The 17,769-nt window shown below is 43.2% G+C and overlaps 2 protein-coding genes across 2 annotated transcripts; both read right to left on the bottom strand.

The window, feature by feature from the left end:
- Nucleotides 1-2,335: 2,335 nt before the first annotated feature.
- LOC118368416 (peptidyl-prolyl cis-trans isomerase E) lies at nucleotides 2,336-6,517 on the bottom strand. The gene is made up of 10 exons (XM_035752486.1): nucleotides 6,383-6,517; nucleotides 5,948-6,046; nucleotides 5,729-5,772; nucleotides 5,282-5,308; nucleotides 5,039-5,120; nucleotides 4,841-4,944; nucleotides 4,610-4,733; nucleotides 3,278-3,463; nucleotides 3,001-3,143; nucleotides 2,336-2,881 (listed from the first exon to the last, which is right to left on the bottom strand). Exons 1-10 carry the CDS (start codon nucleotides 6,411-6,413, stop codon nucleotides 2,813-2,815), a joined length of 909 nt encoding a protein of 302 aa, XP_035608379.1. The 5' UTR covers nucleotides 6,414-6,517; the 3' UTR covers nucleotides 2,336-2,812.
- A 488-nt stretch (nucleotides 6,518-7,005) lies between these two features.
- On the bottom strand, nucleotides 7,006-15,848 carry LOC118368415 (polyadenylate-binding protein 4-like). The gene is made up of 15 exons (XM_035752485.2): nucleotides 15,237-15,848; nucleotides 11,942-12,135; nucleotides 11,734-11,849; nucleotides 10,544-10,683; nucleotides 10,290-10,384; nucleotides 9,989-10,126; nucleotides 9,722-9,817; nucleotides 9,348-9,617; nucleotides 9,002-9,092; nucleotides 8,713-8,832; nucleotides 8,454-8,587; nucleotides 8,207-8,297; nucleotides 7,886-8,016; nucleotides 7,677-7,781; nucleotides 7,006-7,432 (listed from the first exon to the last, which is right to left on the bottom strand). The coding sequence occupies exons 1-14, from the start codon at nucleotides 15,430-15,432 to the stop codon at nucleotides 7,680-7,682; spliced, it is 1,914 nt and encodes a 637-aa protein (XP_035608378.1). The 5' UTR covers nucleotides 15,433-15,848; the 3' UTR covers nucleotides 7,006-7,432; nucleotides 7,677-7,679.
- Between the last annotated feature and the right edge of the window lie 1,921 nt (nucleotides 15,849-17,769).

The raw sequence follows: 17,769 nt of genomic DNA, 5'->3' as shown, positions 1-17,769 counted from the left end.
CAGTTCATTTAAGGAAATCAGTCAATTGAAATAAATGCCTTAGGCCCTAATCTATGGATTTCACATTACTAGGAATAAAGATATGAGTCTGTTGGTCACAGATACTTTTCGTCAGGTAGTGTATGTGGACACCTGCACATCGAACATCTCATTACAAAATCGTGGGCATTAATACAGAGTTTGTCCCCCTTTGCTGCTATAACAGCCTCCACTCCTCTGGGAAAGCTTTCCACTAGATGTTGAAACAATGCTGCAGGGAATTGCTTCCATTCAGCCAAAACAACATTAGTGAGGTTGGGCGATTAGGCCTGGCTCAAACCATTTCTGTTTGGACTTTGCTTTGTGCAGCGGGGCATTGTCCTGCTTAAACAGGAAAAGGATTCTCCAAACTGTTGCCACAAAGTTAAAAGCACAGAATGGTCTAGAACAGGGGTACTCACCTCTTACCCTACGAGGTCCCGAACCTGCTGGTTTTCTATTCTACCTGATAGTTAATTGCACACACCTGGTGTAAGTCAGTCCCTGATTAGAGGGGTACAATGAAAAAATGCAGTGGAACTGTCTTTGAGGTCCAGAGTTGAGTTTGAGGGGTCGAAAATGTAATTGTATGCTGTATCGTTAAGATTTCCCTTCACTGGAACTAAGGGGCCTAGTCCGAACCATGAAAAACAGCCCCAGACCATTATTCCTCCTCCACCAAACTTTACAGTTGGCACTATGCATTGGGGCAGGTAGCGTTCTCCTGGCATCCGCCAAACCCAGATTCGTCTGTCAGACTGCCAGATTGTGAAACTTAATTCAACACTCCAGAGAACGTTTCCACTGCTCCTGAGTCCAATGGCGGCGAGCGTTACGCCACTCCACCCGACACTTGGCATTGCACATGGTGATCTTAGGCTTGTGTGCGGCTGCTGGGCCATGGAAACCCATTTCATGAAGCTCCCAACGAACAGTTCTTGTGCTGACATTGCTTCCAGAAGCAGTTCCAGAGGCAGTTTGGAACTCAGTAGTGAGTGTTGCATTTTTACGCGGTAGAAGCTTCAGCACTCGGCGGTCCCGTTTTGTGAGCTTGTGTGGCCTACCACTTTGCGGCTGAGCTTTGTTGCTCCTAGACTTTTCCACTTCACAATAACAGCACGTACAGTTTTCCCTGCGGCAGCTCCAGCAGAGCAAAAATTTGACTTACTGACTTGTTGGAAAGGTGGTATCCTATGACAGTGCCACATTGAAAGTCACTGAGACGTTCTACTGCCAATGTTTGTCTATGAAGATTGCATGGCGGTGTGCTCAATTCGATACATCTGTCAGCAACGGGTGTGGCTGAAATAGCCAAATCCACTAATTTTAACTTGTTTCCACATACTTTTGTATAGTGTACATTAGAAAAAGTAGGAGCGTAGATCAGAAAACAAGTGCTGTGACCACCATTTGCCTCATGCTGAAATATGAGGTGATGGTGGCAGATGAATGGCACGATAATGGGCCTCGGGATCTCGTCATGGTATCTCTGTGCATTCAAGTTGCCATCGATAAAATGCAATTGTCTTCGTTGTCTGTAGTTTATGCCTGCCCATACCATAACCCCCCAGACACCATGGGGCACTCTGTTCGCAACGTTGACATCAGCAAACCGTTCGTCCACACCACACCATTCATGCGGTCTGCCATCTGCCAGGTACAGTTGAAACCGGGGTTCATCCGTGAAGAGGACACTTCTCCAGCGGCCAAAGGTGAGTATTTGCACACTGAAGTCGGTTACGACTCCGAACCGCAGTCAGGTTGGTGAGGACTACGAGCATGCAGATGAGCTTCCCCCGAGATGGTTTTTGATAGTTTGTGCAGAAATTATTCAGAAATTATTCAGTTGTGCAAACCCAGAGATTCATCAGCTGTCTGGTCTCAGACGATCCCGCAGGTGAAGAAGCCAGATGTGGAGGTCCTGGGCTGGCATAGTTACACATGGTCTGCAGTTGTAAGGCTGGTCTGACGTACTCCCAAATTCTCTAAAATGGCATTGGAGGCGGCTTATGGTAAAGAAATGAACAGTCAATTCTCTGGCAACAGCTCTGGTGGACATTCATACAGTCAAGCATGCCAATTGCATGCTCCCTCAACTTGACATGTGGCATTGTTGTGACTAAACTACACAATTTAGAGTGGCCTTTTATTGTCCACAAGGTGCACCTGTGTAATGATCATGCTGTTTAATCAGCTTGTTGATATCTCACACCTGTCAGGTGGATGGATTATCTTGGCAAATAAGAAATGCTCACTAACAGGGATGTAAAACAAATTTGTGCACTAAAGGAGAAAAATAAGCTTTTTGTGCAAATGGTACATTTCTGGGATCTTTTATTTCAGCTCATGAAACAATTTACATGTTGCGCTTATTTTAGTTCAGTATAATTTGGACTGGAGCTGCTTTCATTTCAGACATTTTATTTCAAAAAATAGCAGAGAAAATACATGACCAAAATCATTCTAATCTAAAACAGGTCAATTTTATAGTGAGTAGATGTATTTCACAATACTGTACTAACAACAAAACGTTTCATTTTACATCTGGAAAATGTGAAATTGACACAGAAGCTGTTCATATTCATTATAAAAAAGTGTTTGCAATATTTACATCACAGAGAAGGTGGAACCAACAGGAACAATCCATGTACAGCAGATGAGTCATGGGCAACTGCAGTACATGATACAACATTTGCCATTTTAACAATTCTGCAGTCTGACACTGCTCATTTTTCTCAAACATTCAGTCACACAGAGCTACACAAACATACAACAGTCACTTCTGTACTTCAACTCAAACATACTCTCCACAGTCTGAAATGATCACTTTTTGCTTGGGCTTGCCTTCTTTCGTTCCTTCTGCCTGTGGGGACAGAAAACAACATGACAGTCTTAGTACCCAACTTCTTCACAGTCTGTAACCACCTATAGGACCATTCTTCCCCTTCACCACCTCCATGCATGTCCCTCTCCTCCACTTACCTCCATGGCTTTGACCACCTCTATACCCTCCATCAACTCTCCAAACACCACATGTTTGTTATCCAGCCAATCCGTTTTATCACAGGTGATGAAGAACTGAGAGCCGTTGCTGTTTGCTCCAGAGTTAGCCATTGAGAGCTGACCTATTACACATAAGAAGAGAGCTTTGTGATCAGAAACCATATTCAACCAAATCTGCGTATGGCAATGCCTCTCGTGCACTTCCTCACCACTCTACACATTAATTCACAGACAGCCATTTAGACCTGCACCTCACCTGCAGCAGTGTGTTTGAGGACAAAGTTCTCATCGTCAAACTTGCGCCCGTAGATAGACTTGCCCCCAGTACCATTGTGGTTGGTGAAGTCTCCTCCCTGACACATGAACTGAGGGATGACGCGGTGGAAACTGCTGCCTTTGTAGCCAAAGCCTTTCTCATGTGTGCACAAGCAGCGGAAGTTTTCTATAGGAGATATCAGGGTCAAGAGGGTTGGAGATTTTAGGGGATGCTCCTATTTAACAAGCATACAGTACTTCAGACTAGCTGCATGTTTCCTGCTTTACATTTGAGCTCTGATTTGATACGTCCTGGTACCCAGTCACTTCACCCTGCCTTCATAATGTATTCATACCCCTTGACCTATTCCACAATGTTGTTATAGCCTGCATTCAAAATGTTTCCCATAATGACAAAGTGAAAGTGCTTACAGAATTTTTGAAACACAGATATCTAATTCACATAAGTATTCACACCCCTGAGTCAATACATTGTAAAGGCAACTTTGGCAGTCTAAGAGCTTTCTACACTTGGATTGTGTAACATTTTCCCATTATTCTATTCAAATTAGTTGACAATTGCTAGACAATGATTTTTAGGTCTTAGCATAGATTTTCAAGTAGACTTAAGTCAAAACTGTAACTCAGCCACTTAGGAACATTCACTTTCTTCCTGGTTAGCAACCCCAGTGTAGATTTGGCCTTTGTTTGTTTTAGGTTATTGTCCTGCTGAAAGGTGAATTAATCTCAGTGTCTGGTGGAAAGGAAAGTTAAGTTAAGATTGTCAATTAAGTCAATTAAGTTAAGATTGTGGAGTAACTACAACTCTGATCCATCCTCAGTTCTATCACAGCCATTAAACTGTAACTGTTTTAAAGTTACCATTGGCCTCATGGTGAAATCCCTGAGCGGTGTCCCTCCTCTCCGGCAACAGAGTTAGGAAGGACGCCTGTATCTTTGTAGTGAGTGGGTGTATTGATTCACCAGCAAAGTGTAATAACTTTACCATGCTCAAAGGGATATTCAATGTCTGCTTTTTAATTTTTACCCATCTACCAATAGGTGCCCTTTGTGTGGCATTGTAAAATCTCCCTGGTCTTTGTAGTTAATCTGTGTTTGAAATTCACTGCTCTACTGAGGGACCTTACAGATAATTGTATGTGTGGGGTACAGAGATGTGGTAATTCAAAAATCATGTGAAACTATTATTGTATACAGGGTGACAAATACAATTTTATTTGAATATCCCTAAATAATCCCTGAAGTCTAATGATTAAGTGTTCTACTTTCAGAAATGTCCCTGGTACTTTATAACAAGGAGGAGCATAGATACCTGCTGTCATAGGAACAATGTCTGCTCGGAGCAGAAAGCGCAGTCTCCCCGCTGGCTTGTTGCCAATCTTGATGTCCATGTAAACCTGGGGGTTCGTTCTGCCCTTCTTGGCTGGGGGCTCGCCCTGCAATCAGTGATAATATATTATCGTGTCAGGCTTTTAGATCATAATATGATACTATGCAATGTACTACACTCACAGAGACAGGCAGCAACACACAGTCAACTTACATCTGCTGTTGTTGATTTGGCTGATTCTCCAGTGGACTCCGTAACCTCAGCGTCTTCGACAGTCGTTCCCGAGAACTTCTTCAGCCAATCATCATCCGACCAAACTGAGGAAATGGTATACAGTTAGAGGTCTTACCACATCTAAGAGCCATGGGACAGTTTAAAGTCTTTATAGAGAGACTAACGCATATCACTCACCTGGACGAGAAGAGCCCTCTTTGATCCTCATAGGTTTGGCAATGTTGACCCGGATGGTTCTTCCAAACAACTCTGACTCATTCTGTCAATAAAACAGAGGGAAAACATGCATCAATGAGAATTGTCCAATACCACAGCTTTTAAACATGTGAGTCACTGTCTCAGAGTACATACTATCAAAACAAGGGATAATGCAAATCACTGTTAGTTAAACCAATTTGTTAGTGGGAAGCAAACACTCACCATGTTATCAATAGCAGCTGCAGCATCCTGTGGAAGATGAAGAGGGGGATGAAAGACAAACCAGTACAACACAATCACCATGATGACTATTGACCATCCACCATAACCTAGATTAGGATGTTAGGTGACGCGACAAACGGGCACAATGCTAGAATTCTACAAAACACAGCAGTGATCAAATCAATTTTCACTAAACGGCAATAATGTGGTCATCAAAATACATAATAAATCATCTGAAAACATGAATGTGGACGTTGTTAACCATGTCTAAAAATCACAATACTGTACGATATGATATTTATGTGAAATGACCCTAAATGTATGTAAAATAATTTTTAAAGCATACCGCGATCCATGCGAAACCTGTGGAATGACCTCACAGTGGTAACTAGCTAGCATCTCCAGCATAATTTTGTATACCCACATTGAGGTTTTCATTAAACTTACCTCTGCCAATTCAAATTCAATGAAGGCGAATCCTCTGTGCTTCTCTGCAAAATAAACAATAACATGAGACGTTAACGTCTGCTCTAAACTTAAGGGTTTCATCTACAAACAGTAGCAGTTTGTTCCGGCTAAGTAGACAGGACGGATAGATTACTTTCTATTTACTGATTCAGCTGTTTTTTTATGCCAAATTTGAATGGTAAAGCCGTTTATTCAGACCTGTTTCATAGTCTATTGGAATCTGAATGTCTGTGACATCCCCGAACGGAATGAATGCCGCGTGCAGCACTTTTTCGTCCACCTCTTCTGTGAGACCACCTGTCAACACAACAGGCACACACAATCAAGTTAGTTTACTATGAGTTGATTCAAATCAGATAAAACGCTCTTTCAAGCTTTTATAACTAAAGGTGTTCATATAATATCACGAATGGGGCATTACAACAACCAACAGCTTGATAGACGTTAAATTGCTAACGTTATACACACTTGCTGCCTGCAACTAGCTAACTATCTAGCCAGCTTATTCACAGACTGGTCCACTTTACACGTAAATAATGTGTAGCTTAATTGCCAGGAGATTACTAAGATATGTTTATTTCAACTACACAGTAACTACGTACAAAAACTATTGCAAAAGAGTAGCCAACTCACCAACATACAGCACTCGTTTGGTCGCCGCCATCTTGTAACCTTTAACCCTTGAACCCAACAAGGCTCGTGATTGGTGCGTTCCAACCAAAGCCCACCTCTCTGGTGATTCATGTTTGAGCTCCGGCGCCACCTGTCTTCTCCATTTAAAGATTATCGCTCAATCTTAACCAGTGGGACTCTCCAAAAGCTGAAATCTTACAGCTCAACTCAAAATACATTATAGTACCTTTTTTTTCAATCACTGTTGCTGGCTAGTTGTTATAGATGTCTTACTTCTCAATTCCCCAAACCTATTTTTTTTTTATGGTCCTCAGTTCCTGCGAAGGTAGCTAGTGTTATTCATGTAACATTAATTCGCTTTTTGGTTGTGAAATGAATGAATAATTTGATCAATAACCAATAATCTAATCTTTATTCAATGCTTCACTTGAGCAATGAAATGTGTACACACTAGGCATTTTTACACTGCATTATTCGTAGGTTAAGAGTCCCTGGACTAGCTTATCCGGTTCAAACAAGCATTGGTTAACCTAAGATTTAGCCCTGGGGTAATGTGCAGTGTGAACAGGCCTACTGTGGGGCTATGGCAGTATGCAAACTATTGTGGAAAAGAAAAACAAACATTGTAAATTTGATATTCATCCCTTTATTGAGAATACCATATACCACACCACCCATGATAACATGATGGGACGGAGGAATCCAATTGTCCAAATCAAATCATAAAACAAAACTTTCAAACAAAGAATAAGAGCAAAGCAAATTTTCAGAGAAAAGGGGTCTGTCCTGGCCACAAAATCAAGGGCCTTATTTAGTTGGAAGTTTTGCTTTTGGTAAAGTTAAAATGTATTACAGAACTTTTTTTTTTAAACTAGACAAATTAAGTACTGTAATCTCTTTAAAAAATATTTAAGTATGTTTTTAAAAGATTTTTTCTATTTTTTTCAACCTTGTTTTTATTTATTTTTGCATAGGATTTTGTAGAGATGACCCAGTCATTTGGAGCCAATGTAGTGATCTCTCCTCATCTTTTTCTCAGTTGATTGTGTCCTGGAGGGGGGGGGGAGACACAAAAAGCATTGGATAAGAAATATGAACCCACTACAATTGAACTAATCAAAAGCAATGGATTAAGTTTGCAAATCTATACACCATTAATGTATGTTGCCAAAAAGTTTGAGTAGACACCATTATCAGTGCTAGGGCAAAAGCTCATGCTTCGGTGATATCATAACTCACATTTTCTCATCTATTAACAAAACTAATCTAACAAACATTTAGTAAGCGGTCTTACACATTAGGAAGTAGAGGCAGCAGTGGTTGTAGGGATGACTCCCACTTTTTGTGTGGCATCCTTCTTTGCCTGGTGGGCCTGCAGAACGGCAACAGCTTCCTCCACCTGCACAAACACGCAGAGAAATAGGAGAAACAATTAGAGCCTTAGCCAACACTATATGACCCTAGATCCATTTTTATGATCTGATATTATCCTGTTCCTGGTACCTTGGAGCGCAGGGATTCGTGGGACTCCAGCATGTGCAGCAGCTCAGAGTTGTCAATCTCAAGCAGCATCCCAGTGATCTTCCCTGCCAAGCTGGGGTGCATGGCCTGGATCAGGGGGAACAGGCGCTCCCCTGAGAGAGAGAGACAAGAGACAGGGAGGGTTAAGATTGGCTTTCACGGTTTCAAATGTTACAATATAATTGCACCTTATTGCAATGATGTTCAAAATCCCTCCAAAGGTTCTAGACTCTAGATTCTAGAATTTGGCATTGAACTTCCAAGGACCAATATGACACGCCACCAATCTGTTCCAGCACTCACCCAGCATCTGCTTCTGCTCCTGGGGGGGTGCAGAAGCCAGCATGGAGGATGTGAGAGGCTCCTGACCCTGCACATGTACAGCTGGCTGAGCCTGAGAGGAGGAAGACAGGGAAGAAAGTGGTTAAAACAAGGGAGTGATGGAACAGAAAAATAGTGGAAGGGAAAATAGAGATTTGAGGGACAGAAGAGATGAGGGATGAAGGACACAGCATTAACTATGCTAAAGATGGATGTTGGTGAGATTTACCTGCTGTAAGGCGATGGGCTGCACCACTTGGGGGTTAGTATTGCGTATGCTGGTGGCGTACTTGTAGGGTGGCATGGAACGAGGGGCAGGGACTCCCATGGAGGGACGAGGACCCATAGCCTGGCCAGCACCTCCTAATGGTAGGGATGACACATAAGGATGTATGATGAGCCAGTATATCAAGCTTGATGAGGTAATATTTCCACCATGTAAATTATAGTCAGTGGCTATCAGATATACTGAGGCAATCCAGTCTTACCAACTCTCTGAGCTCCAGCAGGCCCCATGCCTCGTGGGCCCTGGGCGCTGGGAGCCAGGTGTCTCAGGTTGGCACGTGGACCAGGCTGGCGCAGGGAGTTGGGCATCCCCTGGAAACCACCTAGAGAGAGAAGAGGGGGGTGGCAGTGTTACTATTGGACAGCAGTTCAAGTCAACATAATGTCACTAGGACATATAGTAATTTAATAAATATAGCCTGTATATATAGCCTAGATATATAGCCCATGATACATTTAGTTATTATGTATGATGTCATCTCTAACCCTCACCTTGGCCTCTGCCACCCTGCTGCTGCCAGCGGGGGTTGGGCCTCATCTGGGTCAGCTGATTGGGTGCATAGTAGGTGGTCCTGTTTTGGCCCTGGGACACACACACACACAGTTAATGACAGAAGTGTAACCATGTATGCAATAATGTTGCACAAAATTAAAGTTCTACATCCTGTAAACAACAACTGACTCACTTGTTACAGTGCCAATTATCTTACTGGCATTTGCACAGCAGTATTTATCATATCAACTGTCAGAACCTTGACATGGCTTTTTGAAGGGCATTTTCAGTAAATCCCACTTAACTTTCTCCCAAACCCATTTTAACCCTCCCTCCCTCACTAACCTGAGGCACTGCAGGCATGAAGTATCCGCTGGCGGGCTGGAACTGGTTGATGATGGCGTTGGCAGGCATGGCCCTCATGCCAGTGATGCGCTGCATGTACTGGTTAGTGAGGTGGGCCTTGCGCTCTTCTTTGCGCTGAGCCAAGGCCACGTAGAGGGGCTTGGAGCCCACAATGCGTCCGTTCATCTCAGTCACAGCCTTGGTGGCCTCCTCAGGAGAGGAGAAGCAGACAAACCCAAAGCCCTTGGAACGCCCCTCCTCCAGCATCACCTGCAGCAAGAGAAGCCGTGTTATATCTGGATAACACACTTCAAATACACAACTGAAAATAGTAATTGTGGTGCACTGTTTTGGCTTCTGCTGCACTCTCTCACTTTGGCACTGGTGATGGACCCGAATGGGGTGAATTCTTTGCGCAGTTTCTCGTCGTCAATGGTGTCGTCCAAGTTCTTAATGTAAAGGTTAACACCCTGAAACCAGAAAAACAGTGTCATGACCACAAACATACATACTCAGCCTGGCTTGTTCCCTTAATGGATGGGTACTATGAAACAAGATGTCAGGTTGATTAATAGCATTTAGTTATAATCAGTGTTCTATTAGACATAGTGGTGCCAGAGGAGAGTGACATGCTAGTTGACCTGGTAACGGCTGATCCTCTCCTGTTTCAGCATCTCAAACTTCCTCTTCAGCTCCCCCTGCCGTTCAATCTTCTTCTGAGCACGTCCCACAAACACAGTCTTCCCATTGAACTCTTGGCCGTTCATCTCCTCACATGCCTGAGTAGAGATCTATTTGTTACAGCCAGTCTATATGCCGTTAATCCATAAGTTAACACAATGTGATTATTCGTACGATTGTCTCACTTAGTCTTTTTACACCAACCACGAAAGCCTGCTGACTTGTATTGACATGACTGTTGTTATGAGGGTGTAATAGTACCTTGTTAGCATCCTCGTGTTTCTCGTAACTCACAAAGCCAAAGCCTCGAGATTTGCCACTAGGGTCGGTCATAACCTTCACACTGAGAATTCTACCTGCAGGAGGAAAACGAGAACAAATGGGACTCCGCTATATGCGTTTTGAGAAATGCAAGTGCATGTCTAGTTTCCTTGAAAAGATTGCAAGACAAATATGTGATAAACAAAAACGTCTCCACTAATAAGCCAACTGTGTATGTTTCAGTCACAGCTTACCGTATTGGTCAAACATTTCCTTTAGCTTGTCATCGTTCATGTCGTCTCCAAAGTTCTTGATGTAGACGTTGGTGAACTCCTTTGCTTTGGCCCCGAGTTCTGCCTCCCTCTCCTTCCGAGACTTGAAACGTCCAACGAACCTAAACACCACGAAAGAGCAATGACAACTCTTGTAAAACGGTCCTGAGCAGCAGGGAGAAAGGGACTGTGATCCATCTCTTATATTTTCCCTCTGAGATTCATGTTTTCAGGCTGCAAGCAGGTTGTTTTCACAGCACTGACATTGAGGAGTCCCAGACTATTAAATGGAAGGAAGCACTTTGTATAGAACAGCAGCACAGTGAGTCAGTCAAGGACCTCTCAGGAACAACATTGAACTCACTTCTTGCACTGTTTATGGCACCACAATCAGGCAAACTGAGCATTCATGCTATACACCCAGAACACACCAGACACAATGACGTTTCCTGGTCCAAGACTTGAGACATGGAGGGACAGAGGTCCATAAAAAGGAAAGCTGAGGACCAAACTAGGTTGATAGATCATATTTTTCTACTCAGACTGTACCTTGTTATGCAGACCTCTCCCAATCTGGCTCCAGTATTGCATTCCTGCATTCGCTCCATCACTAAAACACACAAGCGTGGTTACACACACACACACACACACACGACAGGCAGGTGGACGGGTGGACAAACGTACAGACAGAAGGATGCTCAGCTGACACATGGAGTGAGGTGACCACAGAGAGTCGAAATGGGTTGTTGTATAGGTTTAAAGGCACATTTCCCTGTAAGCACTGCAAAAAACATTCACTGTTAGTTGTGTAATTCACGCAAATCACACAGAAAGACAGGGTGTATGGGGACTGAGTGTGAGAAAGAGGCTTGTTATATGCATCTACAGCAGGGATGGGCAACTGTGATGGGGGCGGGGGCCACAAAATAAGATAGATCTGCGGGCCTCCAGTTGCCGATCCCTGATCAACAGGTTGCTGTTCCTCTGCTAACCTCACCCTTTTGCCGTGTCACAGTATAGGCCTACTTCAGACTCCAACCATGTACAATCCTCATCAATATCCTAGCTGACCTTGATTGATCTAAACTGTCCACTTTCTACACAATGATGTAACTCCAGTTCAGCCCCTTCCCCACACCTCCCCACCCGCTCTTCGTTGATCAGACACTCACACCTTGCGGTCGTTCAGAAGCATGCCGTTCATCTTTTCAATGGCGCGGTCGGCTGCGTCCTGCGTCTCAAAGTGCACAAACGCGTATCCCTTGGATCCATTCTCATCACCTACAACCTGTTTGAGAGACAAGTTGATGCTCTTTTTTTTTAAGTACACAAGTCTATGGTCATATCAGATGTCTATGGTCTGAAACACTGCAATCTTACTTTGCAAGACAGAATGTTCCCAAAGGCAGAGAAGGTGTCATAGAGGGCCTTGTTGTCGATGGTCTTGTCCAGGTTCTTGATGAACACGTTGCCCACCCCAGACTTCCTGAGTGAGGGGTCTCTCTGTGACCACATGATTCTGATTGGCTTCCCTTTCACCACATCAAAGTTCATGGTGTCCAGGGCTCTCTCGGCTAGTGGGGAGAGGTCAGAGTGTTAACTTACATCATGGAGCCAAAAACATATCAGCCACTGTGTACACCACCAAACACCATGTTGTTTATGCTATATAGTGCTCACTTCAAATCATGCACACCGCACCACGCTGCATGCTACACCATACGTACATCTCCCAAATCATTCACACTACCACATTGTGTCGTGATGGATAGGACCAGGAGTTACTCCTGGTCAAGTCATGTGGTCAGGAAAAACTACTGGCCCTAGTTTATTGCACACTTAAGAAACCATGCTACTACTGGATTGTCCGAACTACTACACCATGTGGCTATGGAGTCTGACCTCCGCCTGCCACCACACTGAGCAGCTGTTAGGGGGCAGTTGGCTAGGCAGGAGCACATGGCGCTAACACACAGACAAATGGGACCAGAAGTGCCACAAGACATAATAGTTGATTCACCCTCATAATGAATAGATACAATGGCAGACATATAGTGCATGTACAGATATAATTCAGTGAGGCAAATGGCTCTTAAACTTTACATTCTCTTATGGGTTCTCCAATAAACGCCAGCCATTGCATTATTTTTTATGGTTCATACTACCTATGTCAGTGTGTGTAACTTTGATTTACGTTTCCAGATCTGCCTATCATGATTTCTGTTGTGCCAGTTCTCATTTTCCTGCCCCCTCTCTCATGTCCATCTGGGTACACATGCCAACCAGAGAGCTCCCCTTTGTTCCTGTCACTCCACAGCAACACACACCCGGGCTTTAGAGCTAAAAATGTCTGTTAAACAAAACGGAGCTCCCTTGCGTCTGCTGGCATCAGCAGTTTGCTGTGCAATTGTACTTCACACAAACCAGCTCAGAGAAGGTGAGTGACGGTCACCCTGTCTGTCTAGTTCTCGAAGGTTCCCATGGCCATGCTTGATGAAAGACCCTGAGCACCATGTGGAGCTGAGATTGCTCAATGGATGAATAGCAGAGATAAACATGATGAAATCAAATAAGAGGTAAAGTGAATGTGACACACACAACAAGTGAACTTCACTGGTCAGTTTGAAGATATTATACTGTAAATGTATTTAGTCATACAGCTGAAAACTGGATAGTTCATTCTAGGCGAGGCTGATAGCCCTAATTAATTGTCAAACATTACCCTTGTATGAAGACTAAAACTTTTTAGATATTATAGGCAGGCAACATTTGGACTGCCTGAGAGAGCGACTATATTTAGAGAGGGGTCCTGAGAGGTATGTGCTGGTGTGGAGTGAGTTTATTCATTCTCTTCCATTGATGGAGGGAGACACATTCAACAAGAATGTTCAGATGAGCAACCCCAGGTCTTGTAACTATTTACAAATGCAGCTGTGACATGCTGAAACCCAAGTGGAGACGGTCAGCCAAAGCTAGTTTAGTCACACGAAGGAACACTACTCCCCTCAAATATGTGGTTGTAGTTGTAGACCTACATCTGTGGTAGTTGTACTACACTTTTACTTCCTGACATGTTATATTGATTGTGTATTGTCATAAAAGTACAACCTTCAGGTTATATTGTGACGACAGAGTTCTCTAGCTACACTAAGTCAGATATCTGGTGGCAGGTGTGAAATGGAAAACAGCCCCATAGGTCCACACTGCTCAACAAGTTGGCAGACACACTGTCATAGAACACACCCCATATGCTACAGCTCAATCGTGTCAGGTCACACCCCCTAACAAATACATGATTCTACTGCACATAAAAGCACTACTTTGGACAATTAAAAGATGAGTGATTGTTGAATCGAGTGGTAATTCAGAGTGCAAGTCTGTGTTAAACGTTCAGACTTCTTACAATAGGAGCAGGGGCTTGGATACAAATGTTGGAAATTCCTCCAGTGTACCCTGCAAGCACGTACATTGTAAGCCACTACGACCCGAGCAAAACATCACAGATCAACATGTAGAGGAGAGAACATGGAGGTGTTGAGAATGACACACTTCAACAATTACTCAAGAAAACCAACCAGAAAAGGGTGTTGAATCCACATGAAAAGTTTCAGCAGAATTGTATTCGCAGAAGCAAATCTATTCAGACTTATTCTCCTCAGATCAGAGGACATCACATGATCCCCAGAAAGCAGGGAAATGCAAGTTAGGTCGTGTTCTCCTGCTTAGACATTTCTGACTCATGCCAGATCTTACAATGCCTGGATAGGTATTTTAGGTATCAGCAAACCACATATGTTTTAGCACTCTGTTGCCCGAGAGCACAGTCAATAAAGTGGTACGCAACCATTGGTTGGTGCGTGCAACCTCTAATCATTGGGAACGTGGCCTTACTGTTCAGCTGGGCCGTTTCTTCCTCTCTCTGTAAGGCAGCAGGGAAGGTATTGGGAATTAATTTCACTACAGAACGGTTCCCTTATGGCCCTTTAAATAGGAGCAGAAATGGGTCACTTTGGGTTAGGTACTGTGGAGCAGGACTCTGGAGCAAAGCTGCAGCCATCCGTTCAAAGTTAGAGGCACAACACAGACAGTAGGCTGGTTACAACATATCCAAAGCAGGAGTCTTGTACATGTGAAAACAGGAGTCCTGGAGCATATCCTGGTCAATCCTCAAACAATGACACATTGAAGTGGGCCACCATTATTGCTATATGGGTCAACAGATATTCCAAATGTTGTGCTTCTCCACACACCAGAGTTAGTCCATGAAGGGTAAAAAGTCCATACTGCATGCATTAGTTGTCTGATTCACAGTGCCAGGCATGGTTCAGTGCAAGTTGTGTGGAAAACATTCTCTCCCATTATAGGTTTTCATTCATTCCGTTACATGCAACATTGGGGCTTAGCCTACACCTCTTAGATTGCCTGTGTAGCGCGGTATGTTTCTATTATGTCGTCTGGAGGTAACCACTGAGTGCTAGACAGGTGTGAATGCTGTAGATACCTTTAACCGGAAATCACATCACAACTGATTTACACTCAATAAAAATCAAGATGTACTTTACATTGTATTCTCTATAGGACGAATGCTCTGAACTGACTGTTGACATGCTCAAATAAATCCAACATCCAAGCAACCCTTTACGCCGTTATCTTGGAGGCATGCTTGATTGCTTACCGTCGGTGGGTTGCGAGAAATTCACATAGGCATAACCCAGAGAGCGTCGGGTGATCATATCACGACATACTCGAATAGACAACACCGGTCCTGCTGGGCTGAATTTCTCATACAGCATAGCCTCCGTGATATCAGGGTGCAGATCGCCAACATAGAGAGAAGCCATTGGATAACTCCCTGTAGTCTCTGTGTTCATTTCTCGGAGTGCACAAAATGTATGAATTCTTCCTTCGCGCTATAATCACGGGAATTGTTGATAAGAAATGTTCCCCGGGGCCGAATCTGTGAGTAAAAACACTCAGAATGCGACTTGTGTTCAGATCGAAGTTTCAAGACTCGCTGACAAGGAAAAGTGACAGCTAAAAACAGAATGGAATCTCGGCGTATTCTCCTGATAAATATAATTGTCTTAAACGTCGGGTTAAGCCCGAGGCCTCCTGTTAACACAATTTAGCGACGTATTTTTATTTTGTATATTACGGAAGGCCTATTTATTTTTAAGATTTTATATTTTGTATTTTTTATATTTTTTTGTTTTTTTAAAAGTTGTTAAAGAACGGTGAGTTAGACACTCACGGTTGTTTTGTGGCCGGGGAAAGAGACTGCGTGGGAAAAGCATGGTCACTTTATAGACAGTGCAGTGCGCAGAGGAAATAGATAGGGTCAAACTTGGAATAGAAAAAAAACAGTGCATGAGGTGTAAAAGGGAGAGCGGCGGGTGTACGGTCACAACTACCCACCACAGATCCCTACAGCGACATCTGGGTTTGACAACGTGGTCATTATAGCAGGAGCCCGCTTTAGTGTGAAGGGGCCCAAAACGCCTAAGTTTTAAGGACAAGAGAGAATATTTTGGCCAAAGTTACACATTTAAATTGAAAAAGTGGAGTTACAATAACCCAAAGTCACACATTTAAATTGAAAAAGTGGAGTTACAATAACAGAAACTGAGTTTATTCATTTATACAAATGTATAAACATGTTCATTGACGACTCCACCTTGTTCATTGGACTAGCCTGCTCTGCCTTATCCAGCTCCCTAAAGAACAAATACAAATAAAAACAGTTATGAATGAAAAACCATTCAGTGGAAAAAGTTACACTAACTAAAGGATACAAGTGGAATGAATAAATAAAATTGAACCTGTCAAAACTACAAATGACCTCATCAGATCCAGGAGGGACAACCCCAGGTTCCACTGCCCAGCCCTCAGCCTCTTCACTGGGAACCTCTCCTCCATGCCAAAACTCCTGATCCCTGGTTCCTTCAGTCTAGGCCTCCTATCCTCATAAATCTGTGTCTGAAAGCCGTCAGCGGCTTGGGACAACTGGAGCTTAGTGTGGATCACAAACTGGGAGTCTGTTGCTTTGGTCACCAACTTTTTAGTCTGCTGGCTCCAGACCCCATCAATGGCAGAAGTCAATAGAGGCTGTCTAAGAGAAGACAATACATTAAAATAAGCCTGAAACATGAATGGACTGTCAAGTCCTAGAAGATTACTATACAGCAATGATAGTATAATCACATTAAGACAAGTAAAATCATAGATACGGACCAATGAATATGTTCTTATTCAGAGCCTTTACAACTGGAGCCACAACAGCTGCACACAACATCCCCACTAAGCTTCTCTCATCTGTAACAGATTGGCCACCCATTAAAGCTACACGTTATAGAATAAATCAATGTTTCCCTAGCCCATGCCCAGATACCTTGATTTGATCTTGTTGCAAGACTTAGCATCTGGAGACACCATGATTAGAGATGATCACACTGCAGTGCACATAGGTCTAGGAAGGACAGATGAATTCCGAATGGAGTCTAATGTGGACAGAGAACTTATTGTCCTATGGGCAGACCTGGTGGACACATACCTGGAGGTGGATGAGCTGCCCTCTTTGATAGATACTGGTTTCAGATGCATTGGTCCAGAATGCTGCAAGTTCCATGCGAACATTATATTTGTAAAGAGATTAGTAAAAAAAAAAGTGTCAATTTCACAGTGTCCCCTTTATCATGACTCATAGTTCATCACATTCATAGTATGTAGACTCCAGTCTAGTGAGCTGGTGTTCAAACAAGTGTAGTGGGACTCACCTCAAACCTGAGATAGAACAATATTGTAATTAAGCAACATACAACACCCACATTACTTAAACACAAATGTAGAAGCTTTGAAACAAACCTGTGGCATGAAGGTATCGACAGGAGAAAAGCAGACAGCCACCAGGTGGGAGTTCCTAGGGTTTAAGTGGAGGACATCGGAATAGGTCTCAAATCCATTGTGTGTAGTATGTTATACACGTATACACATTATACATGTGGAACCTAGAAAATCAATGAGAGATGATATTTGCAAATGAATTGCTTACTGGCTGGTTGGTTACACTCAATTGTATTAACTAGTCTGATTGTGTGGTCTTTTACATTACTTTACCCTAACATGTATGTATGTATGTATGTATGTATGTATGTATGTATGTATGTGTGTATGTGTGTGTATGTGTGTGTGTGTGTGTGTGTGTGTGTGTG

The sequence above is a fragment of the Oncorhynchus keta genome, chromosome 35, assembly GCF_023373465.1.
Source record: "Oncorhynchus keta strain PuntledgeMale-10-30-2019 chromosome 35, Oket_V2, whole genome shotgun sequence".
Taxonomy (NCBI): domain Eukaryota; kingdom Metazoa; phylum Chordata; class Actinopteri; order Salmoniformes; family Salmonidae; genus Oncorhynchus; species Oncorhynchus keta.
The sequence above is the reverse complement of the archived record's forward strand: the minus strand, read 5'-3'. Positions and strand labels throughout refer to the sequence as shown.

Bases quoted from the DNA above. Each gene is read 5' to 3' on its own strand.
- LOC118368415 (XM_035752485.2), bottom strand. From the start codon at position 15,432: ATGAACACAGAGACTACAGGGAGTTATCCAATGGCTTCTCTCTATGTT. The intron at 9,818-9,988 runs GTCAACTAGCAT...TTCTGGTTTCAG, and splicing joins AGAGGATCAGCCGTTACCAG to GGTGTTAACCTTTACATTAA. The intron at 8,017-8,206 runs GTGAGTGCTGGA...TCTCTCTCTCAG, and splicing joins GGAGCAGAAGCAGATGCTGG to GGGAGCGCCTGTTCCCCCTG.
- LOC118368416 (XM_035752486.1), bottom strand. From the start codon at position 6,413: ATGGCGGCGACCAAACGAGTGCTGTATGTTG. The intron at 4,734-4,840 runs GTAAGTTGACTG...CACTGATTGCAG, and splicing joins CCAAATCAACAACAGCAGAT to GGCGAGCCCCCAGCCAAGAA. The intron at 3,144-3,277 runs GTGAGGTGCAGG...TATGTGTAATAG, and splicing joins CCTCAAACACACTGCTGCAG to GTCAGCTCTCAATGGCTAAC.